Here is a 27,235-nt window from a genome sequence, read left to right as displayed (position 1 = left end):
ACACTCAAACTGTTAGATCTTCTTGATGGATAGACTCCTTAATAATAATACAATGCCTTTCTTCATTTCTTGTTACGGTCTTTGTTTTAAAATCTAGTTTGTCTAATAGAAGTATGGCTACTCCGGGGTGCCTGGGTGGCTCAGTCGGTTGGGCGGCCGACTTCGGCTCAGGTCATGATCTCGCGGTCTGTGGGTGCGAGCCCCGCGTCGGGCTCTATGCTGACAGCTCAGAGCCTGGAGCCTGTTTCAGATTCTGTGTCTCCCTCTCGCTGACCCTCCCCTGTTCATGCTCTGTCTCTCTCTGTCTCAAAAATAAATAAAACGTTAAAAAAAAAAATTAAAAAAAAAAAGAAGTATGGCTACTCTGGCTTTCTTTTGATGTCCATTAACATGATAAATGGTTCTCCATCCCCTCACTTTCAATCTTCAGGTGTCTTTAGTCTCTTGTAGGCAGCATAAAGATGGGATCTTTTTTTTGTTTTTTTTTTTTTTTACCCATTCTGCTACCCTATGTCTTTTGATGGGAGCACTTAGTTGATTTACATTCAGAGTGATTATTGAAATGTATGAATTTAGTGCCATTGTGTTACCTGTAGAGTTGGTGTTTCTGGTGATGTTCTCTGGTCCTTTGTAGTCTTTGTTGCTTTGGTCTTTTTTTTTTTTTTTCTTCTTTTTCCCTCCAAAGAGTTCCCTTTAAAATTTCTTGCAGGGCTAGTTTAGTGGTCACATACTCCTTTAGTTTTTGTTTGGGAAACTCTTTATCTCTCCTCCTATTTTGAATGACAGCCTAACCAAATAAAGAATTCTTGGTTGCATATTTGCCCCATTCAGTACATTGAACATTTCCTTCCACTCCTTTCTGGCCTGCCATGTTTTTGTGGACAGATATGCTGCAAATCTGATCTGTCTTCCCTTGTAGGCTAAGGACTTTTTTTTTCCCTTGCTGCTTTCATGATTCTTATCTTTGTGTTTGTGATTTTTGACTTTTATGACTTGGTGACGATTGGCTTTTGTTGAATCTAATGGGAGTTCTCTGTGCTTTTTGGATTTTGATATCTGTGTCCTTCCCCAGATTATGGAAGTTTTCAGCTATAATTTGTTCAAAGAAACTTCCTACCTTTCTTTCTCTCTCTTCATCTTCTGGGACTCTTATGATGCGAATACCTTTTTAATGAGTCACTGAGTTCCCAAAATCTGCCTTTGTGGTCCATGACCTTTTTTACCCTCTTCTTTTCAGCTTCATTATTTTCCATAATTTTATCTTCTGTATCACTGATTTGCTCCTCTGCTTTGTCTATGCTCATTTTTATGGCCTCCATTTGGGATTGTATCTCGGTTACAGCATTTTTAGTTTTGGCATGACTAGATTTTAGTTCTTTTATCTCTGTAGTAAGGTATTCTCTAGTGTCTTCTATGCTTTTTTCAAGCACAGCTAATATCCTTATAATTGTTTTAAATTCTAGTTCAGACAATTTACTTATATATGCATTGATTAAAATATCTGGCTGTCCTTTCTTCCTGTTCTTTCTTTTGAGGTGAATTCTTTGTCTTGTCATTTTGGAGAAAAAGAAAAATAAAGCAAAATAAAACAAAAAGTAAAAATTGAAGACAAAAAAAATCTAAAAAATACATGAAGTTAGATCCTAGGTGTGTTCTGATCTGCTTGTTAAAAGAAGCTTGATAGGAAAAAGGTAGGAAGAAAGAAAAGAAAAACTAATAAAAATATATCCAAAATAAAACAATTTAAAAATGATAAAAAAATAAGATTAGAATGCTCTTTTTGTATCAAAAAATAAAAAGAAAGACAAAAACAAAAAGAAACAAACAGAAAAACCCCAAAGGATGCTAGATCTTTTTTCCTCTAGAGCTGAAGCTTTGTGCCAGTCTGATTCGTAGACTTGGTGTGGGCTAGGTGTTTCTGCTGGTCTTCTGGGGAAGGGGCCTGCCGCTCTGATTTTCAGGTACAATTGCTTTCCTGGAGATGTGTCTTCAGGGTGCTGGGTGGGGGCAGGACTTGGTGTAGCAGCTCCGTCCTCCACTTGGTGGCGCTGTTTAGCTCACCAAGATGGATCAAGCTGGTGGGTGCGGGAGAAAATGGTTTCTCCCCATTCTCTTGTTCTCTCAACTCAGGAGCAGGAAGTGTACACCACCCCTCTTCAGTAAGCCCTCACAGACGCGCAGCGATGCCACCTGTGTCCCTGGTTTCTGTCATATCCCCACCTTCACCCCGTGTCCAACCTGTCCACCTGCCAAATAGTGCAGCGCTGCTGTGTTTTAAATCACGTGCGGCTGTGTTTCAAAACCCCATACTTCAGAGACCCCCACAGCACAGACCTGCACTGATCTGGGGACAGTCACGATGACTTGCGGCTGGTGGTGCCAGTTTGTCACAGAAGACAGCCGCGGGATCATGCAGTGGATCAGAATTTATTGTAAATCACAACACACAGCTGGCACCCGGGTTTGCATACCTCTCCTGGCTTCTTTGTTTTGGATGTTGCCTGCTGGGTCCTGTGTCCATTGAGAGGCCGAATCACCTCTCCCAGATACACTCCAAGCAGCCAAACTGCTTCTCCCCATGTGATCCTGGGGATCTTCAGGCCTCCTGCCGTTGGGGCTCAGCTCTGCTGTCCCACTGCTCAGCTCCCCAGGTGCGAATCTGGAAATGTCACAGACCTCCGAAACTTAGGAATGTGTGCTCCACTGTTTCTGGAAAACTGGTGGTGTTGTAACCCTGTCCTTTTTCCTTGTCTGAGGTTTTGGGGAGTAATTTTCTTGAGCAGTCCCTTGTGTGTTTTCCCTCTTACACGCCCCCCCCACCTTTTTCTTTCCCTCTCCCTCCTCTCCCTACTCCCACTGAGACCAGGGCTTCTTTCCCTGGGGAGCACCTGCAGCTCTTTTCTCCCACGAATTCTATGCAGTTTCTTCCTTTCATGGGTCATTTTTCTGGTTTTTAGATGTGCAGGTTTGTTCTCTGAGAGTTATGATTGATTTCTTGGGTGTTCAGAATGATTTGATATTTATCTAGCTGTGTTCCAGGGAGGATGTGTGCTTAGGGTCTCCCCACTCCTCCACCATTTTACTCCATCATTTTCTGTATTTTCTTAAGACAATAGATTTTTGAACTCCTAAGGTATTATCGTAACAGCAGTATTGGCGCAGTGATTTTTATTTATTGAAAATAAGATAATAGCAAGAACAAAATTCACATCTACTTAATTTGATCAAGGAAATTTGCTTTTCACAGAAATAACAGGCACAAAAGAAAAGTATAAATGCTGATGTATGTTTTAAAACAATTTTACGAAACCAAATTTAAAAGTTGTATTTTTATTGAGCTCTCTAGAGAATGTTCAAGCATTTATATGTACTTGTCCGTAGCAAATGCTTTCTGGATGAAAAGTCATCGCTATATAATAATATTTTACTTAAATCTTTCTGTATCTAAAAACAAAGCCCAAGAATTTCCATGGTAAAACACTTAGGAGAATCTGCTGTTTACCCAGCATTCGCTCTACAGCTGTCCCAGATAGAACTGCCTCATCATATGCACACAGGCACCTGCACAGACTACGGACATGGGGGTCTCCAGTTTAATACTGCAGTCTGGCAGGACTGTCTACAGACATGGACGGCAGATAATTCATCAGCCGGTGCCTAAGTGAGATACCTCCCCCCATCTCCCAGCCACTTTCTGAGGACCAGTTGGACACCAGCCCTGGGCCAGCCCTGTGGATCCCAGGAAGACCTTCGACCTTAAGTCTCTTCAGCTATTTCTTGTGGAGGTTGATACTGAAGTCAGTTTGCAAACCAAGCTGTGAATTAGAGGAGGAAAAAACCCCCACAAATTCCCCAAAGAGGACTTGCCATCAGCGCAGAGGGGGGTTATTCCACTGGGACGTAAAACCCCAGGATCCTGAGCCTGCGCTCTGGAGTGGAGCCTTCGTCGTCCATAAATTAGTCCCATCCCTTTGCGTTTCGTTTGAAGGCTAAAAGTGTTGTTTCTGGTAGAAGGGCGGAAGGCGAGAATAGTGCCGCCAAAGCACTAAGGTTTAGTCCTGTGTTGATAGATCTAAAACAGAAGGCTTTGTTTATATGAATTGTTCTCTCACTACTTTTAACATGCATCATATCTCTCCACATCCCATACAGTTTATGGGGACCCGGGGACAATAATGAGCCAAGCCAAGTGTTTTTGCTGTCCTCAGCTCACACAGCTCTGAGGAGGAGACAGTCAAGGTGGCAGTTGCAGGGAGGTGTCCTAAATGCCCTCCTGGGATAATGGGGAGGTTTGGCACCAACATTAGACTGAATGTTCAGGGAAGGGGATCCCATCTCCCAAAGGGGTATGATATGTAATCAGATTCTTAAAGGGGAAGTTCAAGAATGCCAAGTGGGGGATGGGAAGGAAGTTCTAGTAAAAGGGCTGTGCACGGGTGAGACAGTAAAGCCAGCTGGCCTGTGGCCCATGAATGAGACAAGTGCCTGTGAGGCAGATGATTTCAGTTCAACCAGGGATGAGTGAGTGATGAATCTGGCCGTGTCTTATGGTGACCTGAATCCATATTAAGAATCTGTCTTTAGCTTATTGGCCACTGTGTCACATTTTCAGGGTTCTCCTCCTACATCAGATCCCTGGTGTACTTGTCAAAATGCAGACTCCCAGTGTCCACCCCAGACCAAAGGGAAGACTGTGACTGGTGTTAAGTAAGGAGCCCCATAAGTTTGGTGCTCATGTTGGGCTATTGTCTTCCTCACTGCTGCACTGTGGCTATTTAATTTTTTTTAATTGTGCTCAGAAAGTGCTATCATGGCATTGTCAGCACTTTGCAGAATATAAGGTAGCTTGTTTCTTTACTGCTTCCTCTGTGTTAACAGTTTGCTGTTATTTACTGGGCTCTATGTCTATAGAAGATCAGTCTATCCGGAAGACCATGAAAAAAGACAAATACACGTGGGAGACGCCAGGTGTAAAAACATGGGCTCAGGGAGCTGTGGAGAGTGGTTCACATTTGGATCCAAAACCCTCCGCGCCACGTACTCCTGCCTACTTAGCTGCAGCTGGCCTTTGCTGCTCCCGATACAAGTAATTACAGCAGTGACTCAGTGTGAAAACGTTACACTCATTAACCCATTTTTACCTCTCAATAGTCCTATGAGGGAGTAAAGGCCATCTCAATTTAACCATCACCCAGCATGTGGGGGAGCCTGGCTGGGGCCCCAGGGGGCTGAGACCAGAGCCTTGGCCCTTGACCTCTGAACAGTTTGGCTCCAGCAGGACCTGGTTCGACGTTCTTTTGGCCTTAGGACACTAGCTTTTGATGGTGATGATAATGCCAGTGATACTGATGACAAGGATGAAAATGACAATTTTTTTCTAAATCAAATGCTTGTATTTAAAATGTATACTGAATGATTTTTCTTCAAAAACAATCTGTTCTTTTGGATCTCGAGATTTCCGTGTATCTTAAGATATGTCCTACTTCTTTGAAACTTATTTTCAAAAACAAAGCACATCCTATTTATAGTAAAATAAGTAATGAAGCTACGTTATTTATTCTAGAAAGCCTTAATACTTTGAAGCTTGTAGGGTTTTACAGTTGTTAGGCATCAATCAACTAAATCTGATGAAGAGACCTATGCTGATTTGTTTTTCTATTTCCTGACAGTAAAATATATACACTCGGTAGCCAAATATATATTTTAAGCTCAAATGTTTCATTTATCTGGAGTCACCAGGATGCTCACAGCCTGAGAGATGTCACATGACGAGTCCTCTTGAAAATAAAGAGCAGCATACAGCTCTCGCATTAGCTTCTCTCCAGTGTTGCCTGTAACAACCCAAATCCACAAGATGGATGAAGACTGCTTTTGAGACCTTTAGAAGGATGACGAATTAAACTATGTAATCTGTTGGTGAAACAGACAACTATATCAGTGAAACACAACAGGGAGCCCAGAAGTATACCCACACAAATACAGTCAACTGATATTTGACAAAGAAATATAATGGAGAAAAAAAGCATTTTCAACAGTGAGAGGGCAGGTAATAATTGAAATTCATATACCAAAAAAAAAAAAAAAAAAAAAAAATCTAGACACAGACATTATACTCCTAAAAAATTATCTCAAAATATATAACATCTAAATATAAAACACAAGACTATACAACTCCCAAAGGAAAAAAATCAAGGTGACCTTGAGTTTGGCAATGACATTTTGGCTACAACATCAAAGGCATGATCCATGAAAGAACCGATAAGTTGAACTTGATTAAATACTTCTGCTTCAATACTGAAGAAAATGAGAAGACAGAGCCACAAGCTGGGAGAAAATATTTGCAAAACACACATCTGATAAAGGACTTAACCATAATATAAGATATTCCTAAAACTCAACAATAAGAAAATGACCAACTCCATTCAAAAATTGGCAAAAGTGGGGTGGCTCAGTCGGTTAAGCATCCGATTTCAGCTCAGTTCATGCTCTCGTGGCTCTTGAGTTTGAGTCCCATATCAGGCTCTGTGCTGACAGCTCAGACCCTGGAGCTGCTTCAGATTCTGTCTCTCTCTCTCTGACCCTCCCCCCAGTTGCTCTCTGTCTCTCTCTCTCTCAAAATAAATAAACTTTAAAAAGGGGGGGGGATCAAAAGATCTGAACAGCCATCTCACCAAAGAAGATAGAAAATAAGCATATGAAAGTATGTTCAACATCATGTCATTAGGGAAATACAAATTAAAATAAAAATGAGAGTACCACTGCATGCCATTAGAATTCTAGGGGAAAATCCAAAATACCAACACCACCAAATGCTGGTAAAGATACACAGCAACAGGAACTCTCCTTCATTGCTGGTAGGAATGCAAACTGGTACAGCTGCTTTGGAAGATAGTGGGAGGTTTTTTTTTTTACAAAACTAAACAGACTCTTACCATGTGATCCAGCAGTCATGTTTCTTGTTTATCCAAATGAGTTGGAATACATAGGTCCACACAAAAACCTACCCGTGGTTGTTTTAGAACGGCTTTATTTGTAATTGCCAAAACTTGGAAGGAACCAAGTTCCTTCCTTCAGTAGGTGATGGATAACCGTAGTATAGCCAAACTGTAGAAATTATTCAGTGGTAAAAAGAAACGAGCTTTTAAGCCAGTGAAAATGGAGGAGGTTTAAATGCCTGTTACTAAGTAAAAGAAACCAATCTGAAAAAGACATACTGTATGATCCCAACTATATGACATTCTGGAAAAGGTAAAACTATGAAGACAGTAAAACAATCAGTGGTGGCCAGGGATTGGGTGGTGGGCAGGGATGAATAGGCAGAGTACAGGATTTTTAGGCCAGTGAAAATCTTCTGATGATACTGTAACAGTGGATACATGTCATTGTATATTTTTCAAAACCAGTAGAATTTACAACACCAAGCGTGAACGCTAGTATAAAACTAAGGACTTTGGGTGATAATGATGTATCACTGTAGGTTCATGAATTGTGACAAATGTAGCACTCTGGTGGTATATTGATAGTGGGGAAGGCCGTTCTTTTGTGGGGACAGGAGGTATATGGGAACTGTCTGTATCTTATGCTCAGTTTGCAGTGAACCTAACATGAGTCTAAAAAGTATTGTTAGAAACAAAAAAAAAGCATCATCTTTTTTTCCTTAACTGCATCTATATGATTTACCTAATTAGAAAAAAAACGCATGCCTCAATTAGATTTATATTGACTGTCATCCAGACTGGCCAGGGTATGTCTTTTGGTTTACGTTACTGATGACGTTGTCAACTGCTTATAAAGACGGATCACCATCGAAAGAGTGATCTGTCTAGAACTAGAAAGAAACTCTGAGGGTCTTTGTGTGGTGGCTGCATCCTCAAAGAGTTGGCTTTGTTAGCTTTTCCATCTGTTTGGGTCTGGGGAAGTACTGGAGAGAATTTATACCAGAAAAGACTGACTCCTGTATTTCAGAGAGGAATTTATAATCAGAAAATGATGGTTTATCTGACCACAGGCATTTGGGGGGAGGTTTCCTTACTGTGGGCATAGAATTTCTCTGTTTTCATAATTCAGATGTAACGATCAGAGGGGACTTGCCTAACTCTACCATTCATAGGTGCGTTTTTCCGCATTTAGACCATCGAGAGGACAGCATAAGTAAGTAAATATATAACAACAAATTTCATGAGGGACCTGAAAGGGCAGCAGTTCTGTTTAAGTCAAGGCGGAGGGCAAGGGAGAGGCTTACTCTGGTTGGAGTTTAGTGAAAGTGTCTCTGTATAATTGAGATGCAGACTGAAACTGGAGGAGGAAGAGTATGGGGCAGGACGTTCGTGGATGGAGGTGGAAATGAAGAATGACACCAGTGGCCAGTTTAGAAATAATAGCAGTGTGTTTGTCGGATGGATGAAGGCATTTACAATACCAACACTCAGATGGAGCCATTAGCTAAGATTCAGACAGACGAGGAATACGTTTGATGTTTCGAGCGGTGGAGTTACTGTCCTGGGAAATATTTCATTTTAGGTGTATGTACGTTTGCAGGCAGAGGTGATCATTCAGAAATGGAATCCAGACAAGAAATTGGTTACTTTCAATTTAGGGACAGCAACAGAAAAAATGTGGAGCAGTTGAAGAAATGCGTGAGCCTACCAGGACACGGTATAAAAGGAGAGCAGGAGCTCACGTGAAGTCTCGAGACATTCCGACAGGATTGAGGAATTCTTTGCAGAGGACATGGGAGAAGGACCAATTGTAGAGGAGACTTAAAGTGTCAGGTAACGGCAGCAAGATGTTCAGAAAAGGAGGTCAGGGTTTAACTCCTCCTCATTTCCATGTAAGGATTTATTTATGGAGACAGTGATATTAACAACGTGTACTTACAAAGTAATCATTGGTGGTCTTTGTAAGTCGGAGGGAGGGGACGACGTGAGTGAGGGACACCAGCACTTCCGGTTCGGCTCTGAAGGGAGGATGGAAGGCCAGGGGCTGGAGAGAAAATCCGTCCAGAGGAGATTTTTGCTTCAAGTTACGAGAGAGATAATGAGCGTCAATGAGGAGATAGGTGATTGTGGAGAGATGGACATGTTTTGGGGAAAGGAGAGTTCATAATATAGTTCTGAACAAAACAGGAGAAAGGAATTCAGTTGGACACACTGGCCTTAGAGGCAACAGGACTTCACTTTGATAGAAAAAAATAACCAGTGGGCATGAATGTAGGACTTGTGGGGAAAACTGAGGCAGAATGTCACTGTATGTAAATTCATCTCTGTTATAGGTTGAGTTTTGTGTTCCCAAAAGTCAAATGTTGACGTCCCAACCCTAAGAATGTATTTGGAGATTGGGCCTCACAAGTGGTAACTAAGGGAAAATGAGGTCAGTGGGGCGGGCTCGGAGTCCGTTTGACTGGTGTCTTTGCAGGAAGAGGGACTGATGTCACCGATGTGTGCCAAGCAAGAGTGTGGAGACACAGGGAGAGGACAGCTGTGAGCACACTGGGTGGGGAGGCCTTGGTCTCGTGCAGCGGCCAGATTCATGAGAAAACACACTTCTGTTGTTTAAGCCCCTCGGTTGGCGGTACCGTGTTACAGCAGCCTGAGCAAACTAACACAGTATTGTAGTAGGGAAGAATCGTGTCTTTTGAAAGGGGAGAACGTGTAGATTGAAGAGCCTGCAGATTTGAAGTATTTATGGAGCGTGGAAGAATGATTCACTTCTCCAAGGTAGAGATGCCAGACAGGTTGGAAAAGCCCTAGGAGTGGTGGTGCTGGTGTTAGGCAGGGATCGGCTTCTTTGCCACGTGGGTCACATTTGGCCACAGAAAAGGCAGGTGCACGGAAGTCACCTGCTGTCGGTTCCCACGCACACAGACCTGAGTGTGGGGTGTGTTTCTTGAAAAAGTAGGAAGAGGGCGTTGTAGTAACAGCGGAGGGCTTCTCATTAAGTCAGAACTGACATGATTTTCCAGGTTAAACGCAGGCATGGGGTGTGATTCTTAAGGATTGAGCATGGGAGACAGGCAGAGCAAGATTAAAATACAGAAAGTGTTTTGAACCTCTTCTCTTCGGGTTTTTTGTTAAATTAGTAAATCAATTAAAATCACCAGTTTATTGTGAGGATTAAATAAGTGGATCATGTAAATATCCAAGCAGAGTCACATTTGATACAAATTTCCTTTTTTTCCCTCTTTTTCTGGACCTCAGGTACAAATGGGTGAGTTATCCTATTTTTGCTTATGACACATTGTCGTCATTTTCCCATGAAATACATTTAATTATTATTGGTATTTTAGGGGAGAATTTACAGTTTATAAATGGCTTTCTCACTCTGTCTTTCACACACATTTGTGTATATACGTAAATGTGCATGTACGTATACGTGTATGTGTGTGTGTGATGCAGGATAGTGCAGCTAATGAAGATTCATACAGAATCGGATTTCAAGGTCTTGTGCTACCACTTAGCTAAAATAATCAAAGAGTAGCTAGATATCCTGAACCCCAGCCATTCCAAGTTACCTGAATGTCCTTGACCTGGAGGGTTGGGACAGTACATAACAGGAACGCTCTGACTCCTATACTCCTCCTTTCTGATGCAGGGGAGCAGAATGAGTGCCACTGATCTCTCCAAATGGAGTAAGTCCTTGAATTGAGTAATCCTATCATAAAACAAACTTAGTTTTTTGACATCCACATCTGGGAGGGGCAGATCGCAGAGGTGGAGCTGAGGGAGAGCAGAAAGGCAGTGTGGCTCCAGAAGGTTGCCATGGATGCTGGACAACCACTGCTTGTGTAGGAGAATAAGGAAATCTGAGAAAGTCGAGTATTTACCTCCAGATGGAAATCAAACTCGACGTGCGGCCGAAGTCCAGGATCCCCACACTCTGGAGTCACAGAGGGAACTGAAGAACTCTGGATGCCGTGGGCCGATTGCCATATACACTCAATACTTTCAGTGGTCTTATCCTGAGACATCTATATTTGTATGTTTTTTTTTTTTGGTTTTGGTTTTTGTTTTTTTAGCAACTGTAGTCAGTCTTCTTAACTTTAGACCACGGGAGAGGAGGCGAGTCCTCTGCATTTCTTGTAGAGTGCGCTGCAGGTTGGTGGGGCTGGGTGGGGAGTGTCACATCCAGGTGAAGGTTTAGGGCTTCATGACAGTTTAGACTGGACATTATGTGCAGGACTGCATCTCATGGCTTCTTTCTCCGTCCTCAGCTTTGCCTGCTTAGTGCTTGGACTGCCAGTGAGCGAGGACCCAGAGAAAGACACCTGCACCTGGGTTATTGGCAATGCAGCCACTGGTGAGTGGGGATCACCTCTTTCCGCTTACACCCTTGTGCCATCTGACGGGCGGGATTTTCCCATTGGCACAGATATTCCAGGTGCAGTCAGGAAGTATTCAGGGATTCGAGCTCCAGTGAAATTTCCCCAGGACTCTGGGATGGTTCTAATGGGTCAGGAACTCCTCAGTAACTAATAACCTTTCCACCTCACACTAGTTTACTCTCGCCTCCATTAAGCTTATGTATTTACAGAAAAGAAGAAAGAAGTTTTCTTTCTCTAACTTAGTCCATATCCTTACCGGGAAATGATTCACTCACTAATCACGCTGTTGGCTATAATGGTCCTTTGTAAAGGGTTGTGATGAAGAGATGAGCCAGGAGGGCAACACTGTAGTCCAGTAGGGAGGTGGGTTCTGACAGTCCAGTGTTACAGGTCCTGGTTGGGGTCTTTGGGTGTGAAAGGAGCACGAGAAAAGTTTAGGCCAGAAAAGGCATGAAGAGTCACTCATTCTGTCTAGTTTTAAAGTTTTGATAGAGTGTATTTGTACTTTTGGAAACTCTTAAAAAGAGAACTAACTTTTCACTATCATTCATGTTCCCAGTCACACATTTTGCCTTACTGTAATTAATTAACCTTTTAAGAAAATATTTCTTAGTTGCAATTAGTGTATAGAGAGTATTATTTCCATAACTGTGGCTATATACTCAGGACAAGGGAGTAGAGTACAATTTAAGATCCTGCAGAAACTTTTTAAGAATTAAATAAACCAAAACCAGTCAAGAGACTTCTGTTATCCTTTAGCAGAAGGACCAGATAGGAGACGGTGATAACTGGTGTCTGAGGTCCCAGAGAAGATTGGGATTGGGAGTCCTCGTGGCACAGAACCGGTCAGGCCAGGACTGTCCCCCAGCACAGCCGTCTCAGAGGTCCCTGGCTTTGCTGCTGAGCCTTCTGACCTTGTCCTTTATTATGAATATCTGCGTCCTATAGAGAGATGAGCGAGACGACACTATTTTTACCAAGTTCTTTATGAAACCTGTTCATTTTTGAAGAATGCTAGAGACAGTTTCAAGGTTCTTGGGACAATGTAAGGAGTAACAGGCAAATGGCTTACATTTAATACATGTTTACTTAGATAGGAAGAACTTCGTACATTAGTTTATCAGGTCTTCCAGTACTCGTAACAGTTTATTAAATGTTTACCTATGGGAATGGCGTCATGGTTTAAAGAGACAAGTCACGGTTATTGTTTGCCTTACAGTGAGTCGGTCAAGTTACTTGAAATTACCAGAAAGTGAGTTTTAGTTATTAATTTTCAAGTGCCAGTTTTATAATCACATATCAGAAACCATCATTACCAGTTTTTATTTTAGACTTTGTCTTTATTTTATGTATTTACTTTTGTAAGTAGGCTTCACACCCAGTGTGGGGCTTGAACTCACAATCCAGAGGTCAAGAGTCACCTGCTCTACTGACTGAGCCAGCCAGGAGCCCCTAGAAATACCAGTTGTTGTTGTTTTTTTTTAAGTTCCAGGTAATATTATGTCACGCTTCACATGATACCCCCTTATAAAGAAGTTTTATTGCTTCAGACTGGATGTATCTCTGTGATGAATCTGAAAGGCAGCTGCCAATCCGGTACTGAGAATGAGCTGACGGAACCCCACGTTCAGTTTGATCTTTCGACACACCCGGCACCTCCGCCCCCTTCCTCAGAGCTGTCAGCTCAACCCTCCTACTCTGGACGCCTGTTGGGAGTGCTCGGTCTAAACCGGAATATCCATGATGTTTCAGGAATCAGTGACATTTGAAGATGTAGCTGTAGACTTCACCCAGGAAGAGTGGGCCCTACTGGATGCATCCCAGCGAAAGCTGTTCAGAGATGTGATGCTGGAAAACATACGTCATCTGGTCTCCCTGGGTGAGTCTGCCAGTACGTATGTGTGTATCTGTACGTATGTATACGTATACAGATGGGTGGGTCGGGAGGTAGTCAGTCCGTCCGTCCACAGGGATCTGGAATAGCTTCGACATACCCACTCCACACTCTTCCCTGAATCTTTCATAGACCTTCCTTGAAAAATAAGTTACTTCTTTGTATTTTGCTCCATCTAGTTTGTCACCCCACTAGAATGTAATCTTAGCCACAATTTAATGTCTTTGTTGCTACTCAGTCTCTAACACAAAGAAAACTGGGAACTCAGTATTTCTGAATGTAGAAATAAGCTGATTAAACATTTCCTAAATAATTATTCTGCTCTAGTCACTGTGGCAAGAGTTGAAAGCAGACTAATGAAAACAATAGAACTTGGTTATTCTTGTAGAGCTTATGTTTATTGGTATCTGTTTGAAAATAATATTCAACCCACTCTGGAGATATTCAGTGTGAAATGCAGACTGACTGACTGGCGTTCTTTGAGCTTTGGGCACGGACATCAGCATCCAGAGGTCTTCACTGTCGTGAACACACTGTCTGGATGTCAGTGTTCTTTTCTATCCAAGTTGTGCCTGGGGTGAACTTCAGTGTTGTCCTTGTCCTTCCTCAGTAGCCTGTCCTGGACTTGATGATAATTACTAGCTTCAGGGAAGGAGAGGACTTTTATCGGCACAGAATTCAAAATCCATGTACCTTTTTTTAATGACCAGGGTACCAACATTGCCAGTCAGATGTGATTTTCCAGCTGGAGCAGGGAGAAGAGCTGTGGGCTGAAGGAAGCGGATCTCTCCAAAGCCAGGGTCCAGGTGAGCCGCAGGGACCTGTGCTTAGTAGGCGATGTGCCTACTCAGTAGGGAGCATGTTCCTGGAAATGCCAGCTGAAGGTCTTGTCCAGTGAGGGATGCTTCCTAAAATGCGAGGAAGGACACTGGGGCAGAATTCTTCAGTTACCATTATTCCTCTCATGTGACAGGCACGGTTCATGTTTCCTCCTGCCACTGTCTTTTTTTGGCTTTAGGGAGAGCATATTCATGTACTTATCACAGTTAAATTTTCACGCAGTAACTCACACTGCCTACCCAACTTCTCTCCCTTAGAATTTTTTTATAATTCAATTTGAAATCTTCACTTGCCAATTACTTAGTATTCCTGGAGTATTCCATCCCTTGATTTATTTGCCCCCGTCAAAGTGCTGATTTTTGAAACCTAATCCCATGGGTCTTGGTGCTTTTCAACATTTTCATTCCCCTAATGCCATTCGAAATATTTGTGTTTTTTTCAATTGTTTTAGGTGGGGAAAGTGCCCTTAAAGAACAAGACATGATAGCCCCACAGCGTATCAGCAGCAAGGACACATCCACGGTCACGCCAGAGGTGAGTTCCAGGGGTAGTCACCCAGCTCACTCAAAGACCTGGAAATAGGATGTTAGTAATTGAGCACAATAGCCTAATTTACATTAAATTGGGATTAAGCCTTTTGTTTTTGAGCAAAAGGTTTAATGAATCTGAGCTCAAATCCAAAACCTGAGATCTTTAAGAAAAAGTTTTTAAACATTGATCAAAAGTTCACAAACACTGATCATATGCCTAGTCTTTGAAACATGTTAAGGTCTCTAAAATCAGGTAATAAGCTCTGCGGTTGGGATGCTACAAAAGGGAAAATCTTCATGTATGCAGGGGAGTAACCTATCATGTGTATGCAAGTAATACTGAATTTTGATTGGAGACCATCACTGAACGATTTCTATTCCTATAGAGAAGGGAACGTATGGACACAGGCAAAGCTTTACCAACCTTCCACCTCTTTCCCCAAAGCAGAAGTCTCCTTCGCCAGAGGATCCCTTTGAATGCAGTGACTTGGAAGAAGATTTCACTCGCAGCTTCATGGTGACTCGGCATCTGTTGACTCCCACAGAAAAGACCCCCTGTGTCAGTAAACAGTGTCAAAAATCCGCTAGTGAATCGTACCTTAATCAACACAAGCACCTTCACACTAGAGGTAGATCATGTGAGTGCCATCTGTGTGGGAAAGCCTTTAGCAACTGCTCCAGCCTGAGGAGACACGAGATGACGCACACCGGAGAGAAGCCCTACGAATGCCGTCTCTGTGGGAATGCCTTCATTCAAAGCTCTGACCTTAGAAAACACAATCTGACTCACACCGGAGAGAAACCGTACGAGTGTCACCTGTGTGGGAAAGCCTTCAGCCAGTCCTCCAACCTCAGACAGCACGAGAGAACGCACACGGGGGAGCAACCGTACGAATGCCACCTGTGTGGGAAAGCCTTCAGTAAATGCTCTGCCCTCAGACGGCACGAGAGAACGCACACTGGGGAGAAACCGTACGAGTGCCACCTCTGTGGGAAAGCCTTCAGCCAGTGTTCCGCCCTGAGACGACACGAGGGCACCCACAACGGAGAGAAAATTAGGAATGCCTTCGGCAAATGTCCTGACCTCACATGACCCGCGTGGCACGACTGTCACGAAGGCGGGCGCCACGTCCACCACAGCGGTTAACACTGAAACGCGCCACAGGACTCGCACGTCGTTCGGTCTCATTCGTCGGACTCACGCAAACTTCTCTGGGAGAAATCCGCCGTGTGCCGTCCACGCGGCAAGACCTTCGGTCAGTGCTCCGACCGCAGGCGACACGAGCGCACTCACCCTGTAAATGCGAGGAAGGGACAGGTTAGCGGCCACGGCTCTCGGCCTCGGCACCTCCGCACGGGAGAAGCCCGAGGTCGGTAATCACCGTGCACGCCGCTCAGCGGGCACCGGGCCTGCGCCCAAGAAAGCTCAGTGAGGTCTGAGTAGACGCTCGCCCCAGATGGAAGAGGAGGAACGCTCTTGAGGAACACCAAAAGTCACTCCGCGGTGAAGACTCACGGGAACCCTTTGGCTCACAGAGAAGCCCCGTGGCGCGTGTGAGGACACAGACCCTACAGAGCAGTGTCACCAGCAGAGGAGAATCCAGTGGTCACTCCCTTCTTAACCAACGTTAAAGTTCTTACCCTGAGGAGACATCAGTCGTGAAACCAAAGCAGAGGTAACTTCAGCTAGATTTCACATCAGAAAACTAAGTCGGGGGACAAAAACCTCTAAAAGAGCCTTTTGACGTAGAATTTAGCAAATAGTTCAGGATTTTGAGAAAATATTCATGGGGAAAATGTGGCATGTAATTGCAAAATAGTAAGGTGATCCGGGAATACTGAATGCAGAAGTCTGTAAGAAATTAAATTTTTTCAGTAGATTATTACTTGTAAATATTTAAACAATAAACCCTGTTGCTGAAAAATCTAATGTTGGTGAAGTTCTAGTTTTCTCTGCGCGGTTGTAAACAGGGGCTCGAGCCTGCGCTCCTCAGTACGTGGGTGAGACTCAGCAGGACTCCGTGTCTCCCCCTTTCTCCAGCAGTTTTTTTCACACAGATCAGGTCCGCTCTTTCCAACGTGTCACCGTCAGCTGCCTCCTGCGCCCTGGTGGCACACAGCAGGGACACTCGGCCCGGCCCGGCAGGACCCTACTGGACATTAGTGTAAGCTGCAGGGTTGTCTCCTGCCTGTGCCCCTAGGCGACCACATGGGGCCAGGGAAACAGGCAGTGGTCTTTCCAGACCAACCACGAAGCTTCTTTGGGGGTAGGAGTTCAACCCACACCCATACCTAACATCTGCTCAAGTGAGTCCTGAGTTATGTGCCTACCTGCGCTCCAGAGCTACAGCCGTGTACCCCCAAACAGTCCTGCAAAGAAAACTAGTACCATAAAATCCCCTAACCTGTCAGACATCACAGAAGACTTTGGCATACATGTAACATACTCTTCTCCAAACAAAATGAAAGTTCTCACAGGGGCCGTCTCCCCAGCTTTGGTCCCAGGCCCTGGAAATGCTCTGCCCTTCAACAAACCCTAATACTGGACCTAAACCTCAAGGGGGGATGTTCTCTTCCCAAGCTGCCACAATCCTAAAATCTTAGCCTGGGACCAATTAAATGAGCACATCTCTGGGTGGAACTGATCGTTAAAAAAATTTTTTTTGAGAGACAGGGAGAGAGGCAGCATGAGCGGGGGAAGAGCAGAGAGAGAGGGAGGGAGACACAGAATCCAAAGCAGGCTCCAGGCTCCAGGCTCCAGGCTCCGGGCTGTCAGAATAGAACCTGATGCGGGGCTCAAACTCACAAACCATGAGATCGTGACTTGAGCCAAAGTCAGACGCCCAACCAGTGGAGCCACCCGGGCACCCCAGATCATTTTTAAAAATTATCCACCAGTGTGATTTTACCCTGCAGCCAGGGTGAGTCATGTGCGAGGACAATAAGCAATCAGTGTCCAACATCTTGGCACCCAGGCTGGAGAGGCAGGTCTGTGATCAGGCAGGGACACAGGGAGGTATGAAGGGGACAAATTAGTGATTAGAAATTCAGACCCTGGAGACAAACCTCATGGGTTTTCATTTCCACTGTCACAGCCAGTGAGATCTTGTTACTGAACCTTTCTGTGACTCATCAGTTCTAAGGCAGAATTAAGCTTACTGCTTTCATCTTCAGACTTACTGGAAAGACTAAGAACTCGGTTCTACATACACCAAGTTGTTATTACAGGTAATAGGTATTTTGTATTTGCCAGGAACATTGCATAAGCAGAGATGTGAATTTACCCCTCTGCCCTATTTTTATATTGAAATATTTCATAACCATTCTTAAAAATATAAACAGGTTGTATTATATGTCACCTGTTTATAACAATATGTACCTTATCCCCATGCTACAGTTGATTTTAGCTATAATCCTGAGCCCCAACTAAATTTGAGACCATTTCTGGTGGCTCGGCTGGGAATCACACACCCTCTGCCCCAGCGTGTCTCCAGGAAGGAAGGGATCCGTCCTGGTGCCTCCTGGGGGTGGGGCCTGTGCTAGAGTTGGGACCCCTAAGATTAACGCACACACCCCCTTCTGAGAGGATCTCATGTTCCGAGGGGCTTTATCTCCACCGACCTATGGATGGAAGTGTGCTGGGCCGCTGTACTGAGATCAAGGGACTTCAGGGCAGATAAAGGAAAATCCATGACTACAAGGTGATGGAGTGACACAACTAGCTTTGTCTGGGTGGCACGTTGACAACTTGCTGTAAGGGGAAGTCCCTCACAAGTTGACTCCTTCCAGAGGAAAACCGTGTGGGGCCACCACCCAGAAGGGGAAGCTGGCAACAGAGCTCCGGGCGGGGCGGGGGGAAAGCCATCTTCGCGTCCAGATGAAGTCTCATTCGCACACGGGGAGTCCCCGGGTCACATCTACGGGGGGCTAGCAGCGCTGAGAGGATTGGACGGTCCACGGTTTACCTTTATGGCTAGTGGCTAGCAGGTGCAATGTCAGTATGCACAGCACGCAGGCTCTGAATGGTTAAAAATCTGCTAATCCGAGCTGTTTACAACAATTGGGTGTAAAAATGCGAGTTTGGCACTGGTGGGTTTTTAAGCTCATGGGCCTGGTCTGCTGCAAAGAAATAAAAAATACAGAGACCATCTTTGGCTCATTTATAAACAAGGTGATAATTTCAACTGATTTTTCTTCGTGTTCACTGGTTACTTTTTTTGCCTGCTCAAATCCAGGGTTGGAGCCTTTTGTCATTGTACTCTTCGGAATTGTGCTCTTCGGCTCCAGAACTTCTATTTGATTCCGTCCTATAACTTCTGTCTCATTATTGAAACTCCCAACTTGGTGAAATAACGTTCTTCTGGTTTCCTTCAATCCTTTGAGCCTCACGGAGACACCTGTTCTGAAGCTTCTGTCCAGCACGTGCACGGTCTGTGCTTCCTCAGAGACCGCATCTGTCCGATCTTCTTTTCCCGAGGGTGGGGTATACCTTCTGATTTCTTCACGTGACTCATAATTTTTTGCCGAATACTGGATATTTTGAATATTAGAAGCTGTCCTCAGAAATCAGATTCTCCTACCGTCCCAGGGTCTGTTGTTACTACACTTGTTCAGTGATTTTCTCAACTCTTTGTAACGGCTGTTGGGCGTGTGTGGCCCTGAAGTCTGTTCTGTCAGCTCAGGGGTCACCTCGTGACTTGAGACCGATCTCCTTCAACAACCGCAGCCAAAACACCCCGGTGCGGCGCCAGTCACGGCAGACTGACTCTGTAGGCGCTCTCCTCCAGGGCTTGGGCAGGACGTCGGCCCTGTCCCACCCTTCCCTGCACCTGCTCCAGTGTTGACGGTGGACTCTTGTGGTGCCCTCACACGTTTTCCCAGCACGTGTCCAACCGCAGGCACCAGCGTGGCCTTCAGATGCCTCGGCGCTCGGCAGGCTTATCTCCCAGCATCCTCCCTCGGGGGCTCCCTGGTCCGCCTGCCTCCCGCCCCTGTGCTCAATCCCTGCAAGTGCAGCTAGTAGATTTCATTGAGACGCTCTTGACATTGCCAGCCAGGAGGGTCCTTCAGCCCCCTGAAAGTTCTAAGGTCATCGCAAAAGGAGAGCCCGTCCCTCCTGGAGCCCCCAGACGGATCCGAACGCACAACTACGATTCCCTGAGAACGACGTTTGCGTTGCCCTGGCACCAGAAGGCTGCGTGGGGAACGTGGGCCACTCACGGCTGCCACAAAGCTGGGGAGTGTGGCAAAGTAGGTGGGCAAGTTAGAACATCACACTGCTGTTTTACTGAAATCAACTAGCTTTTGTTCTTCACGAAGCATCCCCCCAATTATTTGAACTATCAATAGCTCATTCTCCAACTTAATTTTGCAATTTTTGTTTTCCTAGTCCAGTTCTGTTTCCCCTGGCATTTGAAGATTTTAACTTACCTCTACTCTCTAAAAAATCTTACTAACATTAGGTAAATATGTAGAAGGAATGCTATCTGTTGTGTCCAAATTCCGAATAACCAACAATTTATCAAGGATTCAGTTTCATTTTATTACTTCCTGAAGACCCCAACTAACTGCCTTGTGTTTAGAGACAACACACATCATCATGGTATAACATATTTAAATACCCCTACCTTTATTTTCTAGACACACTACAACATAAAAAGTTATTAGCGTGCATTTCTCTGCGGAAAGCTTAATCTATGGCCTATAAGAAAGAATTATGGGAAATACCCTGCTGCCGCAGTTTTGGATTTTTGTTTTTTGTTTTCCCAGGACAAAAATTTAGTAGAACCCTAAACCTACTCCATACTTTAGTTACCTCCATTTCCAAAAGTAGAATACAAACTCCCAGAGGAACTTAACATTGTTTTCTCCTGGTATCTTTTACTAACACCCAGCAGGAGAACTCAATTCAAGACTCAGAGCTTTGGCAAGGCTGTTTTCCACATTACACAAATATTCTTGTGGTTAATACCTTTCAAACACTGCTCACATGTCACTCCATAAAACTGGTCTTAATTCTATCAGCCCAAGTTAGGTCCTGGACCCTGAGACCTTTCACAATACTTGGCTTTCATGTCTCTAGTACAGGTTTTATTTCAGTGTATCACTTCTCTGGAGAATTCTCCTTGAGTGTTCATTTATTCATCAAAACCGTGTACATGAAACATACCAGGCACTGGTCTGAGAGCTCAGGATGCAGAGATGAACACAGAATTATTTCTGACTTCAGAGTCTGGTGGATGTTATATCCAGATCTTAGCTTGAGAAGCAGCAGTACAAGGCAGAGGTTACAGGAACATATTTAGAACCAGACACTGTCTGAAGACCACGTCTACCATTTAGGAGCTGTGGGGCTTTGAGTAAATCATTTAACCATTTACTAATTGTGGATAATATTTCATAGGCTTTTTTGAGAACAGATGAGTTAAATCATGTAACGCATTTACAAACATGGCTGGTCTAGAAGAACTCCATGAATATATATTTTTAAAAATTGAGATGTTTCCTTGGAAAGCTTTCTTAAATGTCTCCACATTGTTCAAAATACCATGCTAATACCATGCTAAAGCAACACATTATGCTAATTATAAATTTCTATGCAACTAATCGCTGTAGTATGGTATTCTGAACATACACATTTGATACATGTCACTAATTTGATCGATGCCATTAATCTGTGAAGGAAGCACCCTGACTGCATTTGGCTTGATCCCCCATCTTGTGTGTTTGTCAAGTAGTCTTCAAACCCATGAGAACATCCCACCTGCTCACCAATTTCACACACAAAAAATGGGGACCTTTTGTTTGTACACTATTTAAAAAGACTACCCTACTTAAATGCACAGAATAAATTTTGCATACAAATAATGAGCTGAGCAGAGCACAGATCTCCCATAACCATGGGGTGTAGGGAGACAGGGTGGTAACAGCTTCCACCCTTGCATACACTTGCCAGAGCTGCTCTGTTGTCATGGCTCATGCCAGGTACGCTTTTATATCAAAATCATCTTTCATTAACTTCTTCATAATAAGATCATTTCCAGCTTTTCTTTCATATCAGTAAAGTCAATAAACTATTTTGACTGTTGATATTTTATGATTATGTGAACATACCTTATAATCTAGTATATTGTTCATAATGAATGACTCCTGTTGCAGAATGGAAAAGCATGAAATGTATTTTGCTTCCTGTGTCCTTTTTTTAAATATCTTTTTAATGTTTGATTATTTTTGAGAGAGAGAGAGAGAGACAGTGTGAGTGGAGGAGGGGCAGAATCGGAAGCAGGCTCCAGGCTCTGAGCTGGCAGCACAGAGCCTGAGGCGGGGCTCCAACCCACGCACTTTGAGATCATGACCTGAGCTGAAGTCGGACACTCAACTGAGTCACCCAGGTGCCCGTGCTTCATATGTTCTTAACAGTATTTGAGGCCTACTGTGATTTCCTCATTAGAAATTCCATTTGAATTTTGTTAAACATAACAGGCAAATCTTTTGTGATCATTAACTACGTTAGCTATAACAACTTAATAGTAGCTTGTAAGGCCAACTATAGTTACAACCATTTCTAGGGTTGGGCCTCCAATAACACTATGAGGTATTTCTTTCCCCCCCAAAAAACAGCATCTGGAAGCTTTTACAAAATAGTCTGACATTTTTACTTTTTGTTACTCTGCAAACCACCATCTACGAAACTCAGATGAAATGTTTTTAAAACTCTCCTGTTTGGGTAAGCACTACGAAAAGCTATCAGATCTTCATGGTGCTACATTCTGTTTACACTCTTACAAACCTTAACAAGTTTCTCTTAGTTGGATAGATTTGACTGTGCTAAAAGTGTGTATGGAAACACAGAAGAACAAGAATCCTTTGGAGTAAGGATGCCAATTACAATGAATCAATTCACCATTAGAAGTGCTTGAAATCAGCCTTTGGAAATGTTGAGACAAGATATGACAGAGAATTTTAAAATCTGAATGCTGACCCTCTTAGAAAAGCTATTTTTAGAGAGTAAGACACATAAACTCAACTATACCAGAACCACATACACAAAAAAAACATATGCAATACACAATCACATATTAGTTCTATTTACCCATCTATGTCAAAATTCTTCCAAATTAAAAACATAGATAATATGACTAGTACACTGTCAATTATGAGTTATTAACAGTAGGAGTAATCAAATATGTAAGTAAGTGTTAGAAAATTATAATGGAGTTTTAATAAACTTTTAATTTTGGAATAGATTGTATTCAGAATAAATTTACAGAAAATTTGCAAAAATATAAAGATATTTCCCTTATACCTAAGACCCAGTTCCCTCTCTTATCATCTTGCACCACTATGCCATTTTTGACTCAATTTATGAATTAATATGTCATCAACTAAAGTCGATACGTCATTCCGACTTCTGTAGGTTTATCTTTACTGTTCAGACTCCCATCTAGTATATCACATCATATTTATTCATCATGTCTCCTTAGGATCCTCTTGGCTATGACATTTTCTTAGATTTTGGTTTTTGATGACTTTGACAGTCTTTAGAACTACCATTCAGGTTTATCTGATTTTTTCCCCCCATGATTAGAATGTCTGTGGTTTTTGGTATTGAGAGGAAGATAACAGAGGTAAATAGCCATTTTCATTACTTCTTTATCAAGGCTCTATGCTTTCAAAATGACTTAATAGTGCTGTCAGATTTCTCCACTGTGAATTTACTTGTTTTCCCGTCCTTACTATTCATACTCTTTGGAAGGAAGTCACTGTATACAGCCCACATTTAAGGAGTGGGGAGTTATGTTCCACCTCCTTGAAGAACAAAGTTATGAATCAGTTACTTTTTTGCTCTTGGTATGAGTACTATCTATTCTTTCCCATTCATGTATACACATCAATTCATATCTATAGATTTTATACTTTGAATCAGAATTCAATTCTACTTTATTTTGTTGTCCAAAGTATTTCAACTTTGGCATTAGGAGATCTTTAATTCGGCTCTTGTTTTCCTTTGGCTTAACCTCATCTTTATTTTTTGTTTTATTAACTTCCTTTTTAGAAACTCAAGGTTCTTCAGGATTGTCTGTACATTTCCTGCCCAGTCCTAATATCAGCCATTTCTCTGAGGAGCCCTGGTTCATCCTATTGGAGACCAGTATTAAACCCAGGTTCTAGAGCTAAATGTGCTTGTTGCTACGGAGTGCCATTGCTTCTTGACCCTCTCAGTGGACAGTGCAAGGAACTGTGTGTGTGCACGCGCTAACCTACGAATATACACCCAACTATAAATATTGTTTATGAAAGTCATCTGTATCTGTGCTAAGCTAAGCACTAGTTCATAGTGATGTATCCAACATGGATTATTCTAACCTCCTTTCCATGCTTATCTCTAACTTCCTACCCTAAAAGTGAGGTACCTGGCTCCTGCTATCCGCCATCCTTTTTTAATTGTTAAATTCCAGTTCATGTGTATAGTGGTTTCAGAATTGTTAACTAGTACCTCCCCGGGAAAGAACTTTATCAAGTTGAGTACACTGTTTATGTAACAATTCCTTTTGGTTTTGGTCTTACAGACTCCACTCATTCCAAGTTACTTAGGCCAGCCCCATCCTTCCTCCACCTACAGTTTCTTTGTTTCATACTTTTTAGCAAATTCATTCTGTAACATTCTTATTCCATTTTGGGATTAAGCTAGTTCCCAAAGGATTATTTTCAAATTTAAACTCATTAAGATTCACCATTTTTGCTGTAAAATCGTAAGGGATTTGACAAATGCATAGGGGCAGGTAACCACCATTAAAGAGTCATTTAGAATGTTTCACTTATTCAATCTTCTCCTTTCACAGATCCCGGGAATCTACTCATCTATTTAGCATTTCTATAGTTTTGCATCTTCTCCAAGATCATAGAGATAATATAGTATGTGTCCTTTTCAGACTGGCTTCTACTGAGAAATATGCATGTAACCTTCATCCATGTCTTCATGTGGCTTCATACTTCATTGTTTTTTCATCACTGGATACTATTCCATTTCACGGTTGTACGTTTTGGTTATATATTCACCCATTGAAGGACGTGTCGGCTCCTTCCAGTTTGGGGCCATCATGATAAAGTTGCTATAAATATTGGTGTGCTGTTATGGTGTGGGTATAAGTTTTCAGTCCAGATGGATAAATATCTAGAAATACAATTATTATGAGACGAGACCATGTTTACATTGTAAGAAACCTGCCAGACTGTCTTCTAAAGTATCTGTGTCACATTCCTTCCCACCACAGGTCCTCGTGGTTCCTCAGGCTGGTCAGCAGAATGTTTTGTGAATTTTTCTAAATTTTAGCATCATCTTAATGTGCAGTAGTAAGTGGTAACACACTTAATTTGCTTTTCCCTAAAAGTGAGTGGTGTTGAGGATGTTTCTGTATTTTAATTTGCTATCTAAGTTCTGTATTGGTATCTCTCCTCAGAACTCTACTCATTTTTACCTTTTTTTAAATTTTCTTCTTTTTAGGTGTTATGAGTCTTTACCATATTTTCCATACAAATCCTTTCTTCTGGTATCTGTTATGCAAAGATCTCCTTGTCTGCAGAAGCCTTTCCATTCTCTTAGCAGAATCTTCTGCAGAGTAACATTATAATTTTGATGAAACTCGCCATTATCGATGTTTCTCTTTCATGGATCATGCTTTTGGTGTTGTATACAAAAACTTACCTCTATGCCCAAGTTCAAGCAGGTATTTTCTTTTTCCAGAATTTTTTAAGTTTGCATTTTGCTTTTAAGTTTATGTAAGTTCTAGCGTGTGGTGGGTTTTCTGTTCATTTCTCCACGCGGCCGAACAGTTGCTGCAGTTGTTACGGAAAAGAATCCACCCCACCCCCCCCTCCGGCTGTACCGCTGTGCTCCGAAGGCCAAGCTCCGGTGACTATGGGTCTATTTTCAGGCCCTCAATTCTGTTCCATTTACCTATGGGTCTGTTCTGTCGCCAATGTCATTCTCTAATCGCGATGGCCCTTTGGGTTAATTTTTGGAATGAGCCGAAGGGGGTGAGGAATCTTCGACTTTCTCTAAGTGTGCAAGCTATTCTAACGTTGGAAACGGTTTTAAAAATCTACAACTTACCGGGATTCTGATTCAGATGGCATTGAATCTACTGACAAATTTGGGGAGATGTGTCATGTTAACAATACTGAATTTGCCTATCATGAACATGATTTGTGAAGACTCTCTCTGAGGGGCACCTGGGTGGCTTGGCCAGTTTAGTGACGCTTGATTTCGGCTCAGGTCATCGAGGTCACAGCACGGCGCCTGCTAGGGATTCTCAGCCTCCCTCTCCGCCCCTCCCCCGCCCGTGCTCTCTGTTTCTCTCTCAAAATAAATAGATAAACAAATTTTTTTAAACACTCTCTTTTATATCCTTTCACGGTGTTTCCGTTTTCGGCACGCAAATTTGTATTCATTTTGTTATATTTGAGATCTAAGCATTTCACTTATTTGTGCCGTAGAATCTGAATACACAATTGTCAGCAAATTTAAAATTCCTTGACAAAATAAAAGACGTTGCACCCGCCTGAGGAAAATTTTCTCCGCGACCCACAAGAACCCGGAGGGCAAAACCACCAAAACTGCGTCATTACTGGGCACGCGGTCACCACACTGGGGGGAACCCAGAGCCTCCTTCTGTCTCTTCCAACAGGAGCTGACTTATTCCCTTGTTACGTAGCTGATAACCTCACGTACTTAATAATCCAAAGGCAGGCCCTGCTTACACTGGAGGCCAATCAAGATGAATGTCATCATGGCTCCCTTCTTTATCAAGGGCTCTTCCGTCCAATTAAGCAAATCATTTAGATACGGCCTTTATCTCAGCACAGATTTAAGCCATTATTTACACTGAAAACCGTGGTATCAGGTTTAAGGCACCTACTTTGTAAACTCCCCGTATCTTTCCCCTGTGCTTTAATGCGTAGGACACACGAGGGGTTAAAACGTTTACACCTTGCACCAGGCACCTCGGGCGCTCACCCCCAGCGAAGGCGGCAGGGTCCTCGTCCCGCCTGGGGGGTCCCGGGGCTGCGCGACCCCTCCCCACCGTGCACGTGTGCACCCCGGAGCCGCACCAGGGCCCCTACATCCCCCGAAACAATCCCGAATCCCTGCACCTGCCCACAACATGCTGTGACTTCCACCCAAAGGCCGTGGGTGAACGGGCACGCCCGGATAATACGTCCTGGGAAAAGCCTCCACGCCGGGCGGTGCGGATAAACAACGAGCTTCTCTCTCGCTATTTAAGAGAAACATCCCGCAACAGCCCCCTCCCACCAGTGCGGCCGCACAGAGACGTCACTCACGGCAGATACCGTCCCTCGTAGTCCCTGGTGTCGCCTAGTCCATCGCCCCCCGAGGGAACACGTCCCCGGGCTAGCGTCTAGGGCAGGAGCGCGATGCGCAGATGCGCATGCGTTCCACGCGGGCCAGGGGCAGCGGGTCGGCGCGCCCCCTGCCGGCCTTCAGGGCGCAGCGCAGGAAGCTCTGCGCTCATGGATGGACAACAGCACCCCTGGTGATCATTGGTTATTGGTTACCTAAACGCAATCGGCTATTCCCTGTCACTTATGCAGCTGTTCACACTAGAGCCCAGATGGTGAAGAATAAACCGG

At 43.5% G+C, this 27,235-nt stretch overlaps 2 protein-coding genes across 19 annotated transcripts in view; one reads left to right on the top strand and one right to left on the bottom strand.

Moving 5' to 3' along the window:
- Positions 1–16,509, top strand: part of LOC122217337 (zinc finger protein 705A-like) — a 32,078-nt gene extending 15,569 nt beyond the window's left edge. For 4 of the 7 annotated variants that reach the window (XM_042934200.1, XM_042934197.1, XM_042934199.1 and 1 more), the window contains exons 4-8: positions 11,210–11,295; positions 13,073–13,199; positions 13,925–14,020; positions 14,506–14,588; positions 15,033–16,509. In XM_042934200.1, coding sequence (XP_042790134.1) covers positions 11,284–11,295; positions 13,073–13,199; positions 13,925–14,020; positions 14,506–14,588; positions 15,033–15,677 — 963 coding nt within the window. In that variant the 5' untranslated portion in view covers positions 11,210–11,283 and the 3' untranslated portion in view covers positions 15,678–16,509. Of the gene's footprint in view, positions 1–8,596; positions 8,772–10,590; positions 10,628–11,209; positions 11,296–13,072; positions 13,200–13,924; positions 14,021–14,505; positions 14,589–15,032 lie in introns of all 7 variants that reach the window. The other 3 variants (XM_042934202.1, XM_042934201.1, XM_042934203.1) reach the window with 3 other exon arrangements.
- The window catches only part of DEFB109B (defensin beta 109B), an 85,255-nt gene extending 58,241 nt beyond the window's left edge, over positions 1–27,014 (bottom strand). For 3 of the 12 annotated variants that reach the window (XR_006201419.1, XM_042934204.1, XM_042934205.1), the window contains exon 1: positions 26,927–27,014. The gene's annotated coding sequence lies outside the window, so the exon portion shown is untranslated. Of the gene's footprint in view, positions 1–5,223; positions 5,911–8,877; positions 9,016–11,576; positions 11,725–12,883; positions 13,857–14,015; positions 14,123–14,146; positions 14,227–15,008; positions 15,140–26,926 lie in introns of those variants that run through there. The other 9 variants (XR_006201412.1, XR_006201411.1, XR_006201413.1 and 6 more) reach the window with 9 other exon arrangements.
- Positions 27,015–27,235: the final 221 nt, after the last annotated feature.

The sequence above is a fragment of the Panthera leo genome, chromosome B1 (assembly GCF_018350215.1).
Source record: "Panthera leo isolate Ple1 chromosome B1, P.leo_Ple1_pat1.1, whole genome shotgun sequence".
In the NCBI taxonomy this organism is placed as follows: domain Eukaryota; kingdom Metazoa; phylum Chordata; class Mammalia; order Carnivora; family Felidae; genus Panthera; species Panthera leo.
Note: the sequence above shows the minus strand (reverse complement) of the source record. Positions and strands in the feature narration are given on the sequence as shown.